General features: G+C 35.8%; 1 protein-coding gene across 12 annotated transcripts in view; it reads left to right on the forward strand.

Annotated features, from left to right (window-relative positions):
- LOC150091249 (tyrosine-protein phosphatase Lar-like) overlaps positions 1 to 21266 on the forward strand; it is a 1641114-nt gene that overhangs the window by 827025 nt on the left and 792823 nt on the right. For all 12 annotated transcript variants that reach the window (XM_090374921.1, XM_090374965.1, XM_090374991.1 and 9 more), the window contains one exon: positions 3274 to 3558. In XM_090374921.1, coding sequence (XP_090231047.1) covers positions 3274 to 3558 — 285 coding nt within the window. The remainder of the gene's footprint in view (positions 1 to 3273; positions 3559 to 21266) is intronic.

Here is a 21266-nt window from a genome sequence, read left to right on the forward strand (position 1 = left end):
TATTTTTTTGTTAAATTGCAAGTTAAAACAGAAAAATAAGAAAATTAACATTTTCTTATTTTTCTGTTTTATTTTTTATTTCATTTCATTTCATTTCATTTGATTTATTCACGAATTGTTGCAGCGAGTAATGTGAATAGTAAGCTGTATTTGACTTTTTGCTATCAGCTGAATGTGGGTACCTGCAAAAACATCTAACGCTCACCTTATGGATCACTACTTTAACGCATACCCAATGACTACTGAACTCTTGTCGGACACACTTCAACATTACTGGCTGTAGTCGTAGAGATAGGCTGTGTTAATTCGCCCCTCATGTTCCTTTAGGTTTGCCTTTACTGATCTGATTCTTCTTTTGTAATTCTTAAGAAATGAATTCATATAGTCAAAATTTTAATAATTGAAAAGACTTTAGCTATCGAGTGCATCGTCAGGAACTATCTAGATAGAATCGTTTTTCAATAATTATAAGACAGTTCCCTCTATAGCATACTAAATATCAATATCGTCTGTTTAATTCAATATCAACAAGATTGCAATGCTCGCTATATTTGAAGCACATCGACTGAGTCGTGTCCACTAGAGTTTCCGGTAATGAAGTGTTTTGCCACCAGCTGAGTTTTGGCAGTAATTCTCGAACTCGATCAACACATACGTTCCACTTCACATTCTGTGCACGTAAACCGCCCACAGATCTTAATAAAATTATATTCAGCCAATAAGTTACTACTATATGAAACTTTAGGTATCGAAGTTCCAGAATAAAGCTTATTCCAATGTTCGCTTACCAGCTGACTTTTCGCTAACTTTGGAAGCTAAATCGCATCAAGTTTACTCAGACTACATGAAAACTAAGCGCTCCAATACATTGTGGATCCCAAAACACTTTTAAACATCCGTTTCATACCAGCTTTGAGACTAACTGAAGACGACATTGGAAAGCTAACCGTTTGTGCTCTTGATTTTAATTTGTTTAATTTTTAATTTCATAATTCTGACGTACCGACGCGAAAAGTGCGCGCTATTCTCAAAGGGGATCTTATCAGTTTTAATCTTCATTTCATTTAATTCTTCAGAGTTATCAGACCACTCGGATCGAGAGATAAGTCTCGACACGTGTAACGTTTGATATTTTATTTATTTAATTATTCATCACGAGACTTTTAAACGTTAGATATAAATACAACGTCTTAATTTTTCCATGCAATTAAATTAATGACTGTTTTCGAACGTATTGCAGAATTTATCATAATAAACTGGAAATGATCTTGGCTTAACCTTCATGTTGGTGAAGATTGAGCTTCGCATTAATGTAATTTTGAAAGAAAGGCCATTCCATGAAATGTAAGCAGAGCAGTGAATAAAGAAGGAAGAAAGCTATTGAGTGAGTTGGAATTGAATTGTGAGTGGATGCTTACTGCACGTGTTGTACGAATAGCTGATAGAGGAAAGTGGCGGAATTGGAGATGCCATTTGAAAGAACTATGCCTATGGAAACGTCGAAAAAGCATACAGTATAACAAAACTGAATGAATGCCTGTACTATAGGGAGAGGAGTAAGTTGGTGAGCGAGAGCCCACTGATCCACCCGATTTCTCACTTTTAAACAGAAAAATATAAGTTCAAGGTTTTAGATATTTTTAATACCCTACAAGTGTAATTTCTGACACATCAGCCTTAATGAATTTACGAATTTAATGGGAGATAAACGTGCATGTCCTCGAATACTCGTGTGGCCACTATGGCCCTCACGATTAGTGACTGTATTTTTGCACCACCTCGTCATATTGGTGTTAGAAACTGTTAGCTATATATCTTTCATTTTTCCCCTCTCTGCTGTTGACTTTGAAGTTGCTCTGACGTTTCCTCTAAATGTGCATTTCCGGCTCTTAAGCCTTCTAAGCTTGGGTTCTGACACTCCACAAATCGGTATGCTGACATTAAATTGCGCTTCTGACGTCTAATGTTTTCAAGAGTCCTTCTCCACTGTTGGAGATTGGTGATTTCTCTGCCTTTGACAGAGAAATGTCCATTCGAAAGTGATGCGTTAAGAAGGAAGCTCTTCACTTTGTAGAAATGTCAATTTATAATCACCACCAGGTGTCGTTACTGGAAACAGTTTGAAAATATGAGCAGAAATTGACCAAGGCGCTTAATTCATTTAATATTTTTATTTACTTTTTTTATATCTGTAGTTGTCAGTTTATCACATGGGTATTTGTGGCGAAAAATTCCTTCATGTTTCATTGACTCTGTTTTAGCATGTCGAGGATTGCCTTATATCCGCCGCTGTTTTCATTCACTGATTTTGATGACGAAGAAATTTGATATTTGTACGTAATAAGTGAAGTTAACCAGTATCTTATTTTACTTCTACTTATTAATAAATGGATTCTCTATCAGTGGCGCACTGATTTTTTTTTTTTTTTTTTTTTTGGGTCGGGAACTTCTGAGTTCCATATTTTGATAGCTTTTATAAGCGTCAACATATGAGAGTATAATCATATAATATAAAAAAATATGTTATTAGGAGACTTTGGCCTTCTCAGTCCCCTCCATCTCGTGTGCGCCTTTTATTTTCTTCCAAGTTGCTTTGTTTCTATCCATTGAGAAGGTAATCAACATTTGAATCTTTGAAGATCCAAGTTCTCATTCTGCTATTTCCACGTTACAAACCAACTAACCATGTCTCCTCTTTCATTGTGAGTTGTGAATTTGTGTGCCCTCTGCGATTAGCATCAGAAGACAAATCCCTGGACGAAAATCGGATTACTGTCACTTGAATCTAATACAGTATAGAACTACAGGTGTACGAAATCACCTGGTTTATTTTCGTTGCGAAACGCTAGAGTGATTCTATGTATAGTTTCTAGATATCACCTTTTACTATTAAGTGTTCTTAAAGGAAATAATACTATTGTTATTGACATTAATGGAAAATTATCTCGAATAATCCACTACGATCCGGATATTCTTTTTATTTACACAAGTAATTTTACCCATTAAAATATGCATTCCGATACTGCTGCATAATCCGAGCTCAGTGGATTGAGGTAAATAAATCTCAAAGCTTTTTCTAATACATTTTTATTTAGGCTGTCAAATGTGCCAACTCTGAATTATAGAACTACCTGTAAGTTTAAAAAAAAAAAAGGGTGGTGTTTTTTTTTTTTTTTTTTTACTTAGGGAAAAATCCACGGAATCCAAAGCTGGCGGTAAAATAGGTGGTATTTCTCTTTATCTTTCATTGATTTTTCTTATTTATTTTTGTAGATCCTCCCCGAATTGAGATGGCCCCCGAGGATCAAGTAGTGGTCACGAATGGTGTAGCCAGCTTTGTGTGCACGGCTGTTGGCAATCCCAAACCGCAGATCGAGTGGCGGAAGAACGGCAAGCGGGTCACAACTCAGCGCTACACCGTCCAGGAGATGCCTAACGGTTCCGTTCTTCGTATTGACCCCGTTAGGGCTGGCAGGGATGATGCATCTTACGAATGCGTCGCTGAAAACGGAGTAGGAGAGCCAGTTCGAGCTATAGCCACTCTGACAGTGTTAACAGGTAAGCCTCTCTCTTCTCTGCCTAGTTTATTTTTCTCCGAAAGAGAGAATTTTAAATCTTTTACGAGTTCATTCTGATGTGCGTGTTCTTGTTTTTATTTTAATTTCAGCTAGAGTATTCTCCCTGTGTAGGTCGCAAGGAAAATACTCTATGGAGTCTATGCATTCGTGATCTCTCCAACTGTAAGATTACAGTTGGAGAGATCACGAATGCAAGGTGGTGTTGTTATTCTTTGAAGAAATAATACATCTTAATTATCTGTATTTAATCTATATTTATAATCTATATTTAATTCAAAAATCATGGAGTTAAATTTGAATTAAATCTATATTTAATTCAAAAATCTATATTTAAAACGTAGCTGTCTTCAAGCGATCGATGAAAGAAATCGATGTTTGTTTAATATTTTCATTTAAAAAGTGTCTTTTCTAGAATAGTAGGCCAGAAAACAACGTATGCTGTATATCAAACTTATTACATAATATAGTGGCCGATAACTACAGCGTCATCTTATACTGGTACATTCATCAGACTATATTACAATAAGAGTTCTTTGCCTCCATAACAAGAAACCTCCTTAATTTCCGATAAAATAAATTGGATTGCAGTCAACATATAATTCACTACAGCAGGGACTCTACATGTACATCCTCATCAAAGAGCCCGCAGAGTTTTTCTTTGCCTAGTGCAAATAGCATTCTTCCTACCAAAATTATTCTCAGTGGTATAAACTCCCTCTTCTCTGTTACATCATCTAATCTAGTTGACACCATTCAGCAGATATTAAATTCATTATACGAGGAGTTACCACCAGATCCAGTGGCATTCTAAATTTGGTCATCCAGACAGTCAAGCCCACATAATCTTCCTCTGGTCAGCATTATCATGAGACGTATCACTCAGCCGTACTTCCCTCAGCATTCGAAGTACGGCTGAACCTGCAAAGTTCGCAAACACGCGGTTAGTGACCACATATCGTCTAATTGCAGTTTGCTCCACGATTTTTGACTTAATTGAGAGGTCATTTCTCCTTTACTTGAACAACATAAATCATAGAAACGATACAATTAACAACCACCTTGACAGACCCAAGGAGGGTCTGCCCTCGCAGAAATGCTTATTAGAATCCATTCATCGGTATTTCAGGTAAAGAATTTTTAAAAGTATTGTTTTTCACGCTCATTCTTGGACATTTGACAGAAATATTTTCAGAAACTGTGAAACGATTACTTTTGATACTTTAAATAGCAACAATTAGTTGGCTAGTTTCTTCTCAAGCTACTCATACATGTATTGGAAATTGGGAAGTTATGACTATTCTCTTTCATACACTACTTTTTTGTTATATTAGTGGACTTTGACTACAAATTCTGAGGAGGAACACGGTTTTGTTTTTTTTTTTTTTTTTTTTTTTTTTGGTGGGGGGGGGGGGGGGAGCGCTGGTGCAAAAAAGACAGTCGCGTCCATGCATTCTATGACTTAATTACTATTCATAATTTAGCAAGGTCGCACGAGTACTAGCATTCTTCTGTGTTATCTTATAAACTTGCACAAATGACCAAAACTCCAACATCATTCGTTAACTTAAATGTTAAGCATATTCGACAGAAGCGCGATGTGATGATCAATTTCAATGCTAGAGAACCCATTCTGCCAACTTTTCAATTTGTTTCTTGTTTTTGTTTTTAAATTTAATAATATCCTAATCCCCAGGCAATATCAGGTTTCTCTACTTGGAATAAAATTGATCTCCAACTTATCTTTGCATCAACATACCAACCCAAAGAAAAGACCTTCCACATCACCTACAAGTGTTATTTTCCTTGAATTAGAACAGCTAAACGTGTAAAAATCCTACCTCCCTTACAATAATGTTCATCCCCCACCCAAAAAAAGTCCCTAATCCACCGCACGAAATGGGTATTTTGATGGCAACATCTGTTTACTTGCTTGTGATGGCGTCTCCGTAGCCAGGTGGGCAGGAGCAGCAGTGCGTAGTACACGCTTCTTGCTTAGACCGGGGTTCGAGCCCGTGACCACCAAATACTAAGGATGCGGAAAGGTCAGGGAATGACCACTTCTTATCCCTGGAGCAATATGGCCTTAGTTGCTAATGCTCCTAAATAACAACTGTTTACTTGCTGAATTTATTATCATAATAGATATACTTCTGCTTACCATCGGTCATTGTTCTTCTGACGTGCCATTATGATTTTTATTCATTCTTCTAAAATTTAATAGAATAAGTGCTGGAACCAGTCAACCTTTCGATGATAAACATTAGAACGCCACATTAATATGCGCAGACAAACAAATTTTTATTTCTTTTCATTCATCACTTTCATTCTTTAGAACAGGTTTCCTCCTCAATGTATTTACAAAAAAATTAGAAGCCGTACGATTCAGTCTAGAAAACAATGCATTTTGAAAATAGCCACCATTCGGGGGATAGCAATTTTCCCTTTTAGTTTTTTCCTGGTAAAAGATTGCTCCATACCTCGTATATTCGGATTTTTTCATAAAAGCAATGTGATTGTCAGTAATATTCCTTAGTTCATTAAAAAAATAAATAAATAAGAAGAACACTGAGAGCATACATGTATTATTGTACATAATGTAAATATATCCATATCCCACTTGTCCAATAATTTTTGAGAGCATTGAAAATAATCACGTAAAATAGTAATATTAAAATCAAGTAATAAAATAAACTTAAACTATTATATAAACTATAAACTAAATTATCTAACTTATTAGGACTGCTGCCTAAATTAAACTATTCAGGCAACGGTCTTAAATCTTTTTTTTTTTTTTTTTTAAGTCATCAATTTTTGTCACCAATTCAAAAATGCAAAAGTTTGCGTCCCAACAGCATGGGCATCTGCAGAACGTAGGGTTTAAGTTTTAAAAATATATATCAAAAATAAAAAAAATATATATCAAAAATAAAAAATTCTATGTGAAGGATGAGCTTGTTTCATTGATTAGAACATTGTCAGATTTGGAATAATCTTGAAAAATTTTAGTGCGTGTCAAGCTCATGTTGCAAATGTAGTTCCATATTTTTAATTTCATTGACATTAAAACGATATTAAATTTTAAATTCTGGTTGGTAATGACAAAGATTTTTCCGAATAAGTGTATGTATGTAAAAGAGTAAACACGCACTTATTAGTTATTCCTAAATATATAAAAATGACACGTTTCCTCTTGAATTTCTGCTGAAGTTCCGCTAATTGATTCCCATCTTTTTTTTTTTTTTTTTTTTTTTTTGTTATATTCGTTATCACTTTGCACTACCTTGCATACCTCAGTTTGAGAAATTATCTATCTCATTGCTCACCTTTCCACTGACAAACAAATAAAATAAAAGAAAAGCGAGTGCTTATTAGAAAGAATTACTGGGTGTTACCATCATGCATCATGATGATTCGATTGTATTATTAGTTTATGTAGTCAATAATATGACTGAATAAACTTGTCAAAGCACGCTGTGGTAATGACTTTCATGTAGTCTCTTTTTAGAAACTGCATTATCGAAAATTAAGACTAGCACGAACATATACATGAGGTATATGATCGGGGCGGGAGCTCCATTGGCAACGTTCTTATATTAACTATCGTGTTTGTAATTTCAGGTGCATTTGTTTTAGTGCTTTCTAATGTCCGTACGCAACTTCCTTGGTTCACTTAAATATCTTTTCATGACTATCAAAAAGGCATCGCCAATCCCTAGGTGATGCGTTAAGTTGTTTTCCGTAGGTACTCGTTCATTAAAATGTACAGCTAGGCTACTTCTGGTTGGTAAAAGCTCGCTATCTTAGCTCCAAGAGGGGTGGAAAGAAGTGGGCTGGCTGAAGCTCCTTCTGTTTGGTGACATGGGCTAAATAGTGAGGATTAATTAGATTTGTTGCAAAGAAAAGCCCAACAGGGAAGTGTGACTGCGAAGGCCACCGAATCACAATAGAAGGTCTTTCATTACCGGCTGCGCCATTCTTGAAGCACACTGTTAGCTGTGGGGAGCTGCAGATTGTCTTAGCACTACAAAGAGGAACAGCGGTGCTTAAGCGGACAGAGGTCCTCCATACTAATGATGTTCTCCTTCGTACGAGAACCGTAAAAGGCTACACCTTTGGAATAATAGGCAATCAAGGAAAGTTTCCTTCCAACAACACTACAGGGGATTTCAGTCGAAAAAAATTCCAGTTCAATTTATTTAAATGGTATATTGAGAAAAGTCAGACCCTTCGTTTACCTGCTTAATTTTAACCGGTTGCAGAAATACTAATGGGCTTCATTCGGAAGAAAGCATCGTACGATGTTTCAAGACTTTGCGACCCCGAAGGTAAAAAAACAAGAAAAAAAGTTGATTTATTTCGTAACAAATTTAAAATTCCTATTTTGGAGAGCAATTGTCGAGATGTGGTAATATAGATGTAGTCTTTGTACAATCAGGAGCCCGAAAGATGTAGATTAACATCCCTACTGGTGTAAGAAGTATTTTATCGAGACTGAATTGTTCTGATGCTATTTTTTTTTAAAATTTTTTTGTTTTGTTATTTTAAGACACTAGTTGAAATTGTATGGATTTATATTTAACCCTGCTTTATAAACGCTATGCTTAGAATGCTATTAAGATTTCAAGCTTAAAGCGTAGTGAGCAAACATTTCTAGCCAAAAAAGTCTGCCATACAACATATAATTAGTTTTCTGCAATTATATCATAAGCCGAGATAAGAATTGTTTTGGTTTTATAGATTCGTATGCTAGATTTGCAATTCCTCCTGTTACTACAGTTATATTTAGAACAAGTCTTCTGGCTCTATTTCCTAAGGTCTTTCACCCTATAGTGCTGAAGAGTGAAATTGCTTTTCCATTTTACCTGGGCAATCATTTATTCACGAACTAACATACATCACAGTGACGGAGTGACTGGTTCTAATACTCATAAGCTGTATTACATAATCCCAGAAGAAAACAAAAATTTAGATACAAATTACCGTAGGAATGAATTTGGTATATAAATTAGTGAATGCGTTTCAAGCATGACGAGGCTAGCACGGTGGCTATGATCACTTTTCTTTCGCCAGTGTAGAAAAGACATGGGTGGGAATTCTGTCTCTACGTAAGGAACTTTTATGAGCTGTCCCCCCCCTCCTCTCCATACAGTTTTTCCAATACCTTCTAACGATAGACGTTAAAATTTTATTTTAACGTCTATCGTTAGAAGTCAACTTTAGTTTTATAATATAGTTATTGAAGGACGCAACGCCCTTGAAGCTTAAATATCAGTAAACTTTATTATCAAATTGATTTATCACTAAACTTATTCATCAGTAAATTTGTTTATCATTAAATTAAAACAATTTATTTAACAGGGAATGTATTCCTCAATTTTTAGAATATAATTTAGTTTGCCTAAATCTGTCTTTACTTATACGACGAGGGAAGTTCTTTTTTTTTGCTAATTTTATTTATTCATTTGATTTAAGTGTATACTAGTGATAAAATTAGTATTTTTCTAAATTCAGCCAGCTAATGTAAAGGAAGTACTCTGTGACTGTATAGTGAGTTCTCTACTCGTTTAGGGAAGGCTGGGTCTTGAATACCTTTGGAGACTGAAGGAATTATTTGAGGCAAACTTTAATTGGGACTGCTTTAATTAGCCGAATTCGGACGGTGCGAGTATAGTTCCCCCCCCCCCCCCCCCGAAAGTTATTCCATTATTTTTAGCCTTCAAAATCGGCCACACACACACACACACACACACACACACATATATGCACAAACGAACGCCGAAACCGTAGGAATTCTACAGAGGCGTACCTCCCGTGATATTTTAATATAAATAATAGACAGCAACTGCTTCGATTTTTCCTTTTATGGTTACCTTTTATTTCTCTCGTGTGAGAAAAGAAATGCGCTATTGTTTACATAAAAAAAAATCGCTGTTTATGCAAATAGACATTTAGTAATCCGTTGCTAACTGCGGGGGTTATGTTCCTGGAAAGTATTGCACTTGGCAAGATTAAGGTCCTATAGATAATAGGGGATAAACTTCATTTTCCATTTATATAATATAAAAAATAACAATATAATAAGAAAAAAGGTAATAACATCATGATACTGTTATCTTAATATTTTTTCTATTATTTTACAAGTATATCTTGTACATATGAAATGTCGACTATCCTCCTAGGTCACATCTTTCTTTGATGCTACGAAATATGAGCATTAGGAAAACAAGTACAAAATACACCGGTGAAAAACAGGAAAATCTAGAGAGGCACAAACAGATCCTTTCGCAACTGAATTGGATAGTGTCGCCAAGTGAGTCATTGGAGGGTAGACTACAGTGGTTCCGGAATTGTGTATCACAACATTGTGTTGTGCCGCAAGATTAGAACAAACTCCACTGAGTTCGGTGGAGGAAATCGTTTCTTATGGAGAAACGCAAAAATAGCTTTTAATTCCTAAGCGTTACTTGAATGACAAAAGTTTTTGAGAAACACTGGAGTAGAACGTAAACAAATACCTTTGCGCTACCCACTGACCCGCCCTCCATGAGCTACGGGAGGCACGAATGATAACTGGCGTGTTCTTTTGTTTGAATAGACTCGTTTGAACCTCATATACATTAAAAAAAAAAAAAAAAAAAAATTCGCGGAATGTAAAATTGTTATATAAATATAAAACTGCGCGTTATCTCAAATCCGCGATAGAGATAAGGCAGGCTTACTTTATTCTGTTTCTTGCAACGACATCTAGAAGGGATTAACAGCAATATAGTTCACGGATGAAGTAATCATTGCAGAATAATTAGAACGATGTTAGATTTGACGGTGGTGGAGGGGGGGGCGAGGTCGATTTAATTTTGAAATTCTTATGGGAAGTGGAGGAATTTTTCTCAACGTGGCTGGCCTTAGTAGACAGAATTTATTTTATAAAGATGTTATTCGCTTAAACAGAAAGTACAAGGGTTTTTGCTAATGCCATTAGGGAAGCATTAAGGGTTCAGCGAAAATGCTTGTGTGAAACCATTGCCTTAAACACCGAAAGGGAAAGGGTAATAGAAGCAAAATCCACCAGCTACCTAATACCATATAAAAACATTTTAAAATAACTAAACGATGTGTGTGTCAAGTCTGAAAAAGCAATAAACTTGTCTATACAGTGATTCTAGGAATATTTTAAGTAAATTAAATGAATTCGAGATATTTAGGAAGTCAGCAAGCTTGTTAGTTTGGCTTCCTGATACATGGGGCCCTTTGAGATTTTGAAATTTAATTTCGGTGTATATTGTGTATTCAGGAACAATAAGGATTGGTGCCTGGCGATCAAAAACTGCCCGAGGGTGGCAAGAATGCTGTTCCCTGAGTCAAATCAAGGTAACGCGGCTATTGAGTTGATGTTGTGTGAAATAATTTGCAGTAAATGGTGGGAATATGTTATAAGTCACATGACTGAGAAGTATGACAAAAATCCCTTTAAGCAGAATTAAATGAACTAGTAAGAGCTATTATAATATTATTTGCGACATCTTATAGCCGGGAATATGTGGACCGGAAATACACTATGGTAACAGATTTTTGAACAAATTGGATGATTGCTACTTATCCTGAGATATGTACGAGAGAGAGAGAGTAAAAAGTATTCTAATATTCCATATCTTATTACTAAGGAGCCTGATTCTTGGGACCGAGTATTGGCTCCTGAGATGGTTAAACAGGGCCACCTTTTTACCATCTCTCGGAGCGTGCTCTACGCAAACCTCGGCATGAAACCATTATCAAGGAGATGAATCGGCACACATTGGCACAACTCCTTTGTGGTCGAATGGATTCACTCGACATCTGGCAAGTAACGACAAACCTTCAGACCACCGAACGAACCCGGTTTAGTACATCACATTGTTTTAGATCTTCACTGTAAATAAAACCTGCAATACCTAGGATTAGTGTTTCCGGCGAATACGGTCGGACCTATAACTCCTTGGGAATTGATTCTTCGGCTTTCTGCAGCTCGAAGCGCTACAGACATGACACCCTGAAATTATGTATTAAACTTTCAGTGTCTATGTTAGCTTACTTGTAAATATAACGTTTTTTCCTTTCTTTTAAATCCAATAAATGTCTAAGCAGATAATTGACTATATTCCCATAAAATGGGTGTGTCTAAAGAAATGTTTGTAAAGGCAAGAACTTGAGTTTCAAAATGGGAGAGGAGGAGAAAGGTCTTGAGCTCGAATACGTGACTGCTGTATGATTTCGGTTACAAATATGGCATACAAAATATTCAAGGTAGTTATCCTCGAAGACAAAAACGTATTCGTACCAGTACTCAAGTTCAATAAATGTAAGATGCTAAAATGAATGACATGATTAAATTTTGTGCGAAAGAAACACGCATATGGTAATTGCAGGCAATCACACGGTTCCGATTCGATTTTTGTGGGTATTAAAAAAAAATAAATTTTCTGTTTATACTCCGGCACGACAACCAAGTCAGTAGAGTTTACAATAAATCGTCAATACAAATATTTATCGTATTTTAGTAGTCACGGGCTTGAACCCCGGTCCACTCAAGGAACGCGTGCTATGCACTCTCGCTCCTGACCACTGGGCTACGTCAGGCCTTAACTGGATATGTAACAAACACGCTGATGGTGGTAAATTGGCGAAAGCTAATTACTAGCTAAGAACCGGGATTTGGATTTCCCATATGTGAATAAAATTACAGAGTAAATTAAGCAATCCCTTAATTGTTACAGAAAGATCTATACAACGCCCAGCATAAATTGCAGAAGAGTTGAACAGATATCTTAACAATATTTACGGCCGAAAGCAAGCTCGAATAATTGAGAATGTTAAGGAGTCAAATTGCTGGAAAATAAGATATAATGATCTCAGAGGAGGGCGATCAGATTAGTGATGAGTGCAAACTGATACATCTAAGAATAATAGCTTAGAAGATGTAGGGTGCAAAGGTTTGACAACTAAATATCCAAGGAGAGATCTGAATGAGATGTAAAAGGCGCCGAAAACGTTGAATGAAAGAATGAGGAAAGTCTGCCCTCCCTTGTTGGTGACACTATAAGTAAGACATACAAATATAAAATCTGAGGGAATAATAGGAGACTGAATCTCAAACTGGGTTGTAGAACACTGAAATGTTTCCTCCCATCATTGTGGAAGCAGCGAGTTTGGCCAAGTTCAAAGCGCCAATACGGTTTATTTATTTGGCTGCTTCGTTTGATCCTATTCAGAAAGAAAAGATTAAAAAATTTGAAATTTCTTCTTAATTTAATAGAAATTAAAAACATTTGTATAGCCATTTGGTTAGCCATTAATTATAGGAGTCATTTTCAGGAATACAGGAAGATAATGAAAAGTATAGTTCAGACATAAGTCGTTCTATAATGATCTATAGAGTAGGGTGGGTAGCGGCGCCCTCTAAGGTACCTGACAGTAATTATGGTTGGTGAGTAACAGGCGTGGTCCGTAGACTGGGTAATTAACATCAGTATTTAGTCGTTACGGTAAATTGTCGTAATTCGGCTATTGATAGGCAAAATACCAAGGGGAATTAGAAGTGTGAGAACTTTATTGATGGTAAAGTAACGTTATCCTTACCTGTAAAACTGTTATTCCTCTGCCAATAGTTCAAGTAGATTGAACATTTAGCTTTAGCTTTCGAAAATGCCCAATGTTCATTGTAAACTGCGGTAACAACTAAACCAGTGCAAATGGTTAACTGACATTGTAAATTAGGATATTATAAGCACACTGGTACAACTGAACCAGTAATGTAATGAATAAAATAGCCTCGTGTGTTGTTACTTCAGGTATACGTGATCAGACCTAGTCGTAGGTCCTTTTCTTTTGGTACTTGAAATCCGGGTAGGAAATTTGCTGATTAAATAAACTAATGACCGAACATTGATGAGAAGCTTATTTATATGACCTTTATAATCAACCTCAACAGCATTTTGCGATCCCCTTGATATACACTGAGTGATCACTGAATTATGACCACCCCTATGAAAACTGAATGCTACCCGTTGACCACGTTGAGTGCTGAGTAGGTCGACCTACGTAGCATAGATAAGGTATAATGATTCAGTAGGTAGTAAAATTCCTAGCGTGATGGGTAAAAGGAAGGAATTATCGGACTTTAGTAAAGGACAGATTGTGGGTGCTCGACGAGCTGGTGCCTCGATTTCCTAAACGACTGAACACTTTAACTACGGCCACCGTAGTTAAAGCGTACCAGGACTGGCGTCAAAATAGTCAAACAACGACCCGACGGCAAAACTGCAAAGGTCAGCGAAAGGTCGCTGTTAGAGGTGAGCGCCGGGTCCGACAACTCGTACAGGCAAACAGGCGCAGCACTGTTGAACAGTTGACTACCCAGTACAACATGGGCCAACCCGGAACAATATCTGGTGCGTCGCACGTATGGGCTATACCAGCAGACTACTACCCCTACGGCATCCTCTCCTAACCAAGATTCATCGGCGTAAAAGACTCGCCTGGTGCAAAGAGCATGCAAGTTGGACGTTAGAAGACTGAAAGGTGTGCTGGTCGGATAAGGCACGTTATTTACTCCACACCGTGGATGGTCGTGTACGTATTTTGGGTCAACAACATGAGGCTCTTGATCCATCATGTATGTTATCAAACGTGCAGGCTGATGGAGGCGATTGTATGGTGTGGGCATGTTTCACTGGCGTTGTTCCACCTGGACCCCTAGTGCATGTGGAACAATGTATTAGTGGTCTCCGCTATCGTCAGTTGCTTGCTGACTGTGTACATCCCGCTATGTTACACTTTTTCCCAAATGGCGATGGTGTTTTCCAAGATGACAAGGCACCGAGCATTTGTTGTGCAGGAATGGTTTGAGGAACACAGTTCTGACTTCCATAATATCGATTGGCTTCCGAACTCCGCCGATATCAATCCCATAGAGCACTTGTGGGACACTATGGAAAGGCATATCGGGCGTCTGGATACACCAATCACTTGCATTGCTTGGTTGGCCATACCTCCCGAACGCTTCCGACATCTTGTTGAATCTTTTTTTTTTTTTTTTTTTTTGATTTGGTAGTTGTTGGCGCATCGGCTTCTGTGGCCATATTGCACCTCCCAAGGTTTTTGCAGTACTTTGATCCAAGCCCGAGGCGAGAATCGAACCCGCGACCTTTGGGTTGCCGGGCAGGTACATTTACCCACTCGGCTAGCCCGGTCGGCTCTTGTTGAATCAATGCCACGTCGGATACTGAGGGCAAAAGGAGGCCCTGCGAAGTATTACGTAGGTGGTTATAATTCAGTGATCACTCAGTGTATATCACAGTTAAGTCGATCGCAGAATCGGAATACTTCCGGGTAAAGTAAAATGACCTACTTTGCATATGTTTCTGAAGTATACTAAGTGTGTCATCATAGTAAATAAATTTTCTGTTTATACTGCAGGGACTAACACATAAGTTCAGAGGAGTTGAAGAGTAAGACGCATCAATGACTTAGACCATACTACGCACAGGAGTTCACAAAATAATGAGATACAAGAACATTGCCGTATTTAGCGATCACTCGTGCTTGAACCACGGTCACTTAACGAGCGTGTACTTCTATACTTTTTGGATTGCCCACTCGGCTGTCGTGGCTATACTAACTGCAGTAGCCAAGGGGTTAAGTGTTTGAGTGCAGATTATAGTTCAAGCACCCATGACTGCTAAATACGTTTAACGATTGTATTTGTTGTTGAAATAATTAATTGTAAATTCCTCTGAATAATTGCCCTAATCAGTAAATATTTTTTTTCTGGTCAGAGCAATTATTTGATCGTTCCATTTAACTTTTAACCTGTGTAACACGTATTCTCAAACATCTTTGAATACAGTCGACTTTTTAAAAACATTTATTACAAATTAAATCATCACGAGACAGACTCAGACCTCCGTCTGTATCGAAAATATCTTCTATCAGTTGTTTATAACTTTATAAAGTAATGCGTCCTAGCGAAAGGTATTTCTAATTCTTAGTTTAATTAAATATTTGTTTCTTTTTATTGATTAACAATAATTATTGTTAATCAATAAAAGGGAAAATCTTTATTGAAAGATATTTGATAATGTGTGCTGCTAAACGTTAGGAGTTAGTACATGTACTAAGATTATTATTATTATTATATATATATATATATATATATATATATATATATATATATATATATATATTTTTTTTTATTCAAATGCAAAGCAATAATTTAAATCTTGCCCGGTGGTACGCCGCGTAAGATTTAAAGGGTTTTATACAGTATTCTTGTTTCTGATTTTTATACTCTTTCGCTGACATATATTTTACTATTTTCTTTTACGAGGGTGGGCTGAAATGTAATCTTATTACATATTCTTAAAGGAATGAAGAAAAATTAAAGGAAAAAACAAACTTACTCATAGATAAAAGGGAAAAAAATTGCTTTAAGTCAACGTACCATTTTTCTTACCATTCAACGTACATATCCCTAACAAATTAGATATTGGTCATAGTAGCCTTGCGTCATTAAATTCTCCACTCCAACAACAACAATCAAATTCAATATATTTTTTCCAGCCCTTAAGAAGTTTCTGTATGACGTTCAAGTAAAATTCTTCCTGCCGGGTGGACCATCTCTTTATTAATTTAATTTCTTTAACTGCTTTAATTTCTTCTGCAGAGTCATACTGCTGCTTTGGATGTTCTGGAAACAAAAAAAAAAAAAAAAAAGTCGTTTGGAGGCCAAATCTGGCCATAGGGATAACGGACAATAATTTCAAATTCCAGAAGTGAATTTTTTGCCAATGTTGCATAGCTGAAATGAGGAAACAACTTCGCTCCAATGCCTGACTTAAACATTTAATTATTATTATTATTATTTTTTTTTTTTTTTTTTTTTTTTGATTTTGTCCAATATGTTAATGTTCTGCACTGAATTCATTGTTTTCTATTCCAAAAATCGGTCTACATAAAGCTCCAAAAAAGAATCGACATTGCTTTTCTGCTGATGATGCTTCATGGCCTTTGATTATTATTATTTTTTTTATTTCATTGATTTATTTTCATTATTATTATTTTTGTTTTTGACATGAAGATGTCCAAAAATAAATCCAAGGCCAAGAATAAATCAAAGTCAAAATATTGTGAAATACCTTGGACTGACAAATGTTTTCCGGGTTATAGTGGTGAATCTAGGATTCATCTCCAATCATAATAACGTTTAAAAATGTGTAATTTTCAGCAGGCAGAAACTCAAAAACTGCACATAGTTAGAAGCTCGTGTTCAAAGATACTTCCATTAAAAACAGTGTAACTTATAAACGAAGTAGGCAAGTTCCAACTAGGTTCTTCATGAATGTAATACGTGGAGACTTTTACATTTAGTATTTTACTTAGTATTTTTCAGTCGAAGATTTAAAAAAAATCATATGTACCTCTTAAAATTATTCGCTTCAAATATCATTCTGTTAATTAAATTAAAGCGCCTGTAGTTAATTGACACTGAATTAGAACAATATAGTATTGATTCTGTGGATCAGCCTCAAATTAATGTTATGTTCATTACACGTGACTGAGTTGTATTCAGTCATATGGAATGGATGTAGATTTAGTTCTTATTCGTGAAAGAAAATTCTTATCCCTGCCATGGAGACAATGGCGCAATCAAAAGTTTATCACCTGTGAAAATAAGCTATTCTTTTGTTTTCGTGGATTTTTTTTTTTATTATTTCGCTACCATATGCCCGTTGAATTTTTTTTTAATTCTCTGACGTCATGCTTTATTATGTAGACTAGTGATAGTCAAGATACTTAAAAATAAGATAAATTTCTTTCATTTTAAACCGCTTGATAGATCGATTTTTATTTGAAGGGCATTATTAATTACTTTAATAATAATATAAAAAGCTATAAGAAAACAGCGATCCACATGTTCGAGTACCCTGCTATTAATGTATCTGGTACTTGCTGTACATCTCTAAAAGAGTGCCACTACTAATTTCAATTATCTGCTCGTGCAGTTCATTGTCATCTGCATATTAGGTGATTACATTTAAATTTAATTATTACGTTATTAAGTATAGATGATGAATCTATTACAAGATTAAATTTAGCCACCTGCAGTCTTAGATGATTAAATTGAAATTGCCTTTGTTATAAATCATCTCTGTAATATTTTCTGAAATACATGGTGTTATTTACGGGTATTTATCTAGACAGTTAACGCTAATAAAGCTTTGTATTCAAAACTTTGAGTACAATGCTAATAGACGCTATCACTAAACAGCCATTTTGAAAGATTTTTTTGTTTTCGCTTGTTGTAGCGACTCGCGTGAGGGAAAGATTAATGCAATGTTGATATTAAGTAGCATTCATACTTTTTGTATATGTATGAATGCGGGGGGAAGGCTGAGGATTTAAAAAAATGTTTCAAATTGACGATTAATTTACTTTTTCTGGTTTTCAACAAGAACATATGGGGGGATGTATTCCCTACCATAATAGGTATATTCCTCCGTCTTATTTTTCTGCAGCACGCCTATATCCTAATAGGTATATTTCTCGGCTTATTTTTGAAAAAATGCCTTTAGATCTCAAATTTTATATTTTGAATATCACCAGCTAGTAATAAAGCAAAATAAATACACTTATCTATTTTCCACATTTACATTCAAGTATATATATGAATACAATATTACAAGTGCTTCTCATCGTTTTATTTAAAAGTGTATATAATATATTACACATCATCAGAACTATTCTTAAATATATTTGTTCACAACAGGCGACAGAGTTTTGCGTCTACAAAGATAATTTGTATATCACCTTAAAGTCTCAAGGGAATCGAGTTTGTGATATTAGCCAAAATTTAAATGTAAATTAAGTGATTGATGTTTTCTGCGCAAATAAGTAACTAATATTGCAAATTAGAATATAAGCCCTACAATAATAGTTGAACAGGATGAGTATTTTTATTACTTTGCATATAAGTGATCAGATCCAAACATAGGCGTCCCCCCACCTTGATTCTTTTGACAGAAAAATTGAACCAACTGCTATAAATGAGAGATATAAATCAGAAAGCATGTTACCCTAAAGTGAATTTACTGATTAGAAAGAAGCTGAACGTTAAACTGAACCTATTTTTAGCCTTTGTCCCACTTCCACTGCATTCTGTGATCCACTAGGGTCACAAATATCACAAACAAATGGTCATAGAATACGGCATACCATCTGGTAAAGTAAAATGATTACCTTTCCATATGCGTGATAGAAGTGTACTCGGTGTGTAATCATATTAGCAGCTCTTAACATTCGTAGCACGCATTCTGACATAAGAGTATATATCGAATACATCGAATTAATAGTTGAGGGACACGGAAATGCATTTGAATACATCGAATTTTCATAAACATATATTTACCAAATTAAGTCATCATTCACTATGACTTGAAATCACTATCTGAGGGTTGCGTCTTTATTAACAAATTAAAGATACGAAAAAATATTATTGATCAATAAATTTCCGGTGACATTTTTTATTATTTATATCTGTCATTCATATCACTTCTTTAAAATGTTTAAAAAATTAAAATGTTTCTGTTTGGATACAGAGCAAGTAATATGATATATGTTTCACTTGATATTAGGAATTATTTACTGAAAAGAATTTATATTATATCGAGACCAAAGAGGGGTGAACTGAAGACCGCATTGGCGTTTCCGTGGATCTACAAAAAAGGAAAGAAATAATTACAAATCCAAAAATGAACAAATTGATAATAGGTTTAATGTTGAATCCCCAACGGAGGAGAGTATTGCGGATCTTTGCAGAAGACAACTAAACCACGGATTAGATGACAGCTACGGAAAGAGACTGGGATAAATCACTTCTGTGTTTAAGAAAGGGGATAGAAGAAATTGCTCAAACTACAGAGGAATCTGTGTTTTAAACCCAATTGCAAAGCTTTTTAGTGGGATACTGAAAATTAAACTAGAGAAAGAAATAAGGATTTCGGAGGAGCAGTGTGGATTTACAGCTGGATGGTCCTGTAATGACATTTATTAGCACTTAAAAACATTTGTAGTAATGAAGATCGTAGGAGAAGTATTGGGCAGAATGTATAAAAAAGACACAAAATACCTGGATGAATTCAGCGTTAAAAATTGATAAAGGGAAAAGAGGATGCATACCTCAGATGGCTTAGAACTAAAAGCGATGAACATAGAAGAAAAACTAAAATTGACAAAGCAAAAAATGAGGCATGGGATATAGAACCTGCGCGGAAGTAAACAGCAAGATGAGATATGAGAGATCTGCTGCAGCATGGAAGGTGCTGAAGAGCTTGCGACAATCACACAAACAAAAGGCTAATCTGGGTGTAATAAAATTAGAAGAAGAGATACTATGGATAACTACTGAGTGAAAACAGAGAGGAATTTAGAGACAACGAAGTTGAAACTTCCTGGACAGGAAAAGAGGTAATGATTAGCTTTGAGGAAGTGGAAAAAGAAGTAAAAATGGAAAGGGACCTGGAGGAATGAACATGGAGCTGGTAAAATACGGAGGAGGAAAAATCATCTCGCTGCTCACGGAACTATTTAACAAAATATGTAAAGGAGAAGAAATACCATCGGAGATGACACTGGGATAAATCACTTCTGTGTTTAAGAAAGGGGATAGAAGAAATTGCTCAAACTGCAGAGGAATCTGTGTTTTAAACTCAATTGCGAAGCTTTTTAGTGGGATACTGAAAAATTAAAGTAGAGAAACTAATAAGGATTTCGGAGGAGCAGTGTGGATTTACAGCTGGATGGTCCTGTATTGACCATTTATTCACGGTCAAGCAGATTCTGGAAAAATGCCAAGCTACTGGACAGGATATAGGATTAGTGTTTATTGACTTGGAAAAAGCTTATGACAATGTCCCAAAAAAGATGCTGTGGAATGCCATGGAAAAAATTTCAACACGACAACCACTGATCGACATAATTAGAAAAATATACGAAAATAACAATTGCTACATTAAAATTGGATCAGAAATATCAAGGAAATTCCAAACATCAAAAGGTTTGCTACAGGGGTGCTATTTATTCCCCACGTTATTCAATTTGTATCTGGAAGTGAGTCTGGAGGCGTGGGCCCAAAGATGCACACCAGTGGGATTGTGTGGCTCAAAACGTCTACTTTGCAAACGTTTTGTTTGCAGATGGCCACATACTGATTGCGGAGGATGCTGACTGTATGTGCAGAAATCTATTGGAACCAATATGGAGAATGGGGTTTGACAATAAATTTTAATAAGACGGAATATATGAATTCAACAGGGAACATTTTGAGTTTAAATGGAGCAGAGATAAACAATGTGAAGCAGTTTAAGTATCTAGGAGCTATTGTGCAGATGGACGGTTCAACTGAAGATGAGATTACAAGGAGAATTAATGAGGGAAGAAAGGTCTTGTGAATGTTTAATCCAATATTATGGAGCAATAACATTCTCCCAAAAACCAAACGATTACTATATAATACAATTTTTCAGAGTATCTTACTATATGGATCTGAGATTTGTACTATAAAGGAAAGGCAAAGGAAGAAATTGCTAGCTGTCGAGATGGATTTTTGGAGAAGATCAGCCCGAAGATCTAAACTAGAAAGAGTTGGGAATGAAGACA

Source organism: Mastigoproctus giganteus, chromosome 1 (genome assembly GCF_048544385.1).
Source record: "Mastigoproctus giganteus isolate SK-2022 chromosome 1, ASM4854438v1, whole genome shotgun sequence".
Lineage (NCBI taxonomy): Eukaryota > Metazoa > Arthropoda > Arachnida > Uropygi > Thelyphonidae > Mastigoproctus > Mastigoproctus giganteus.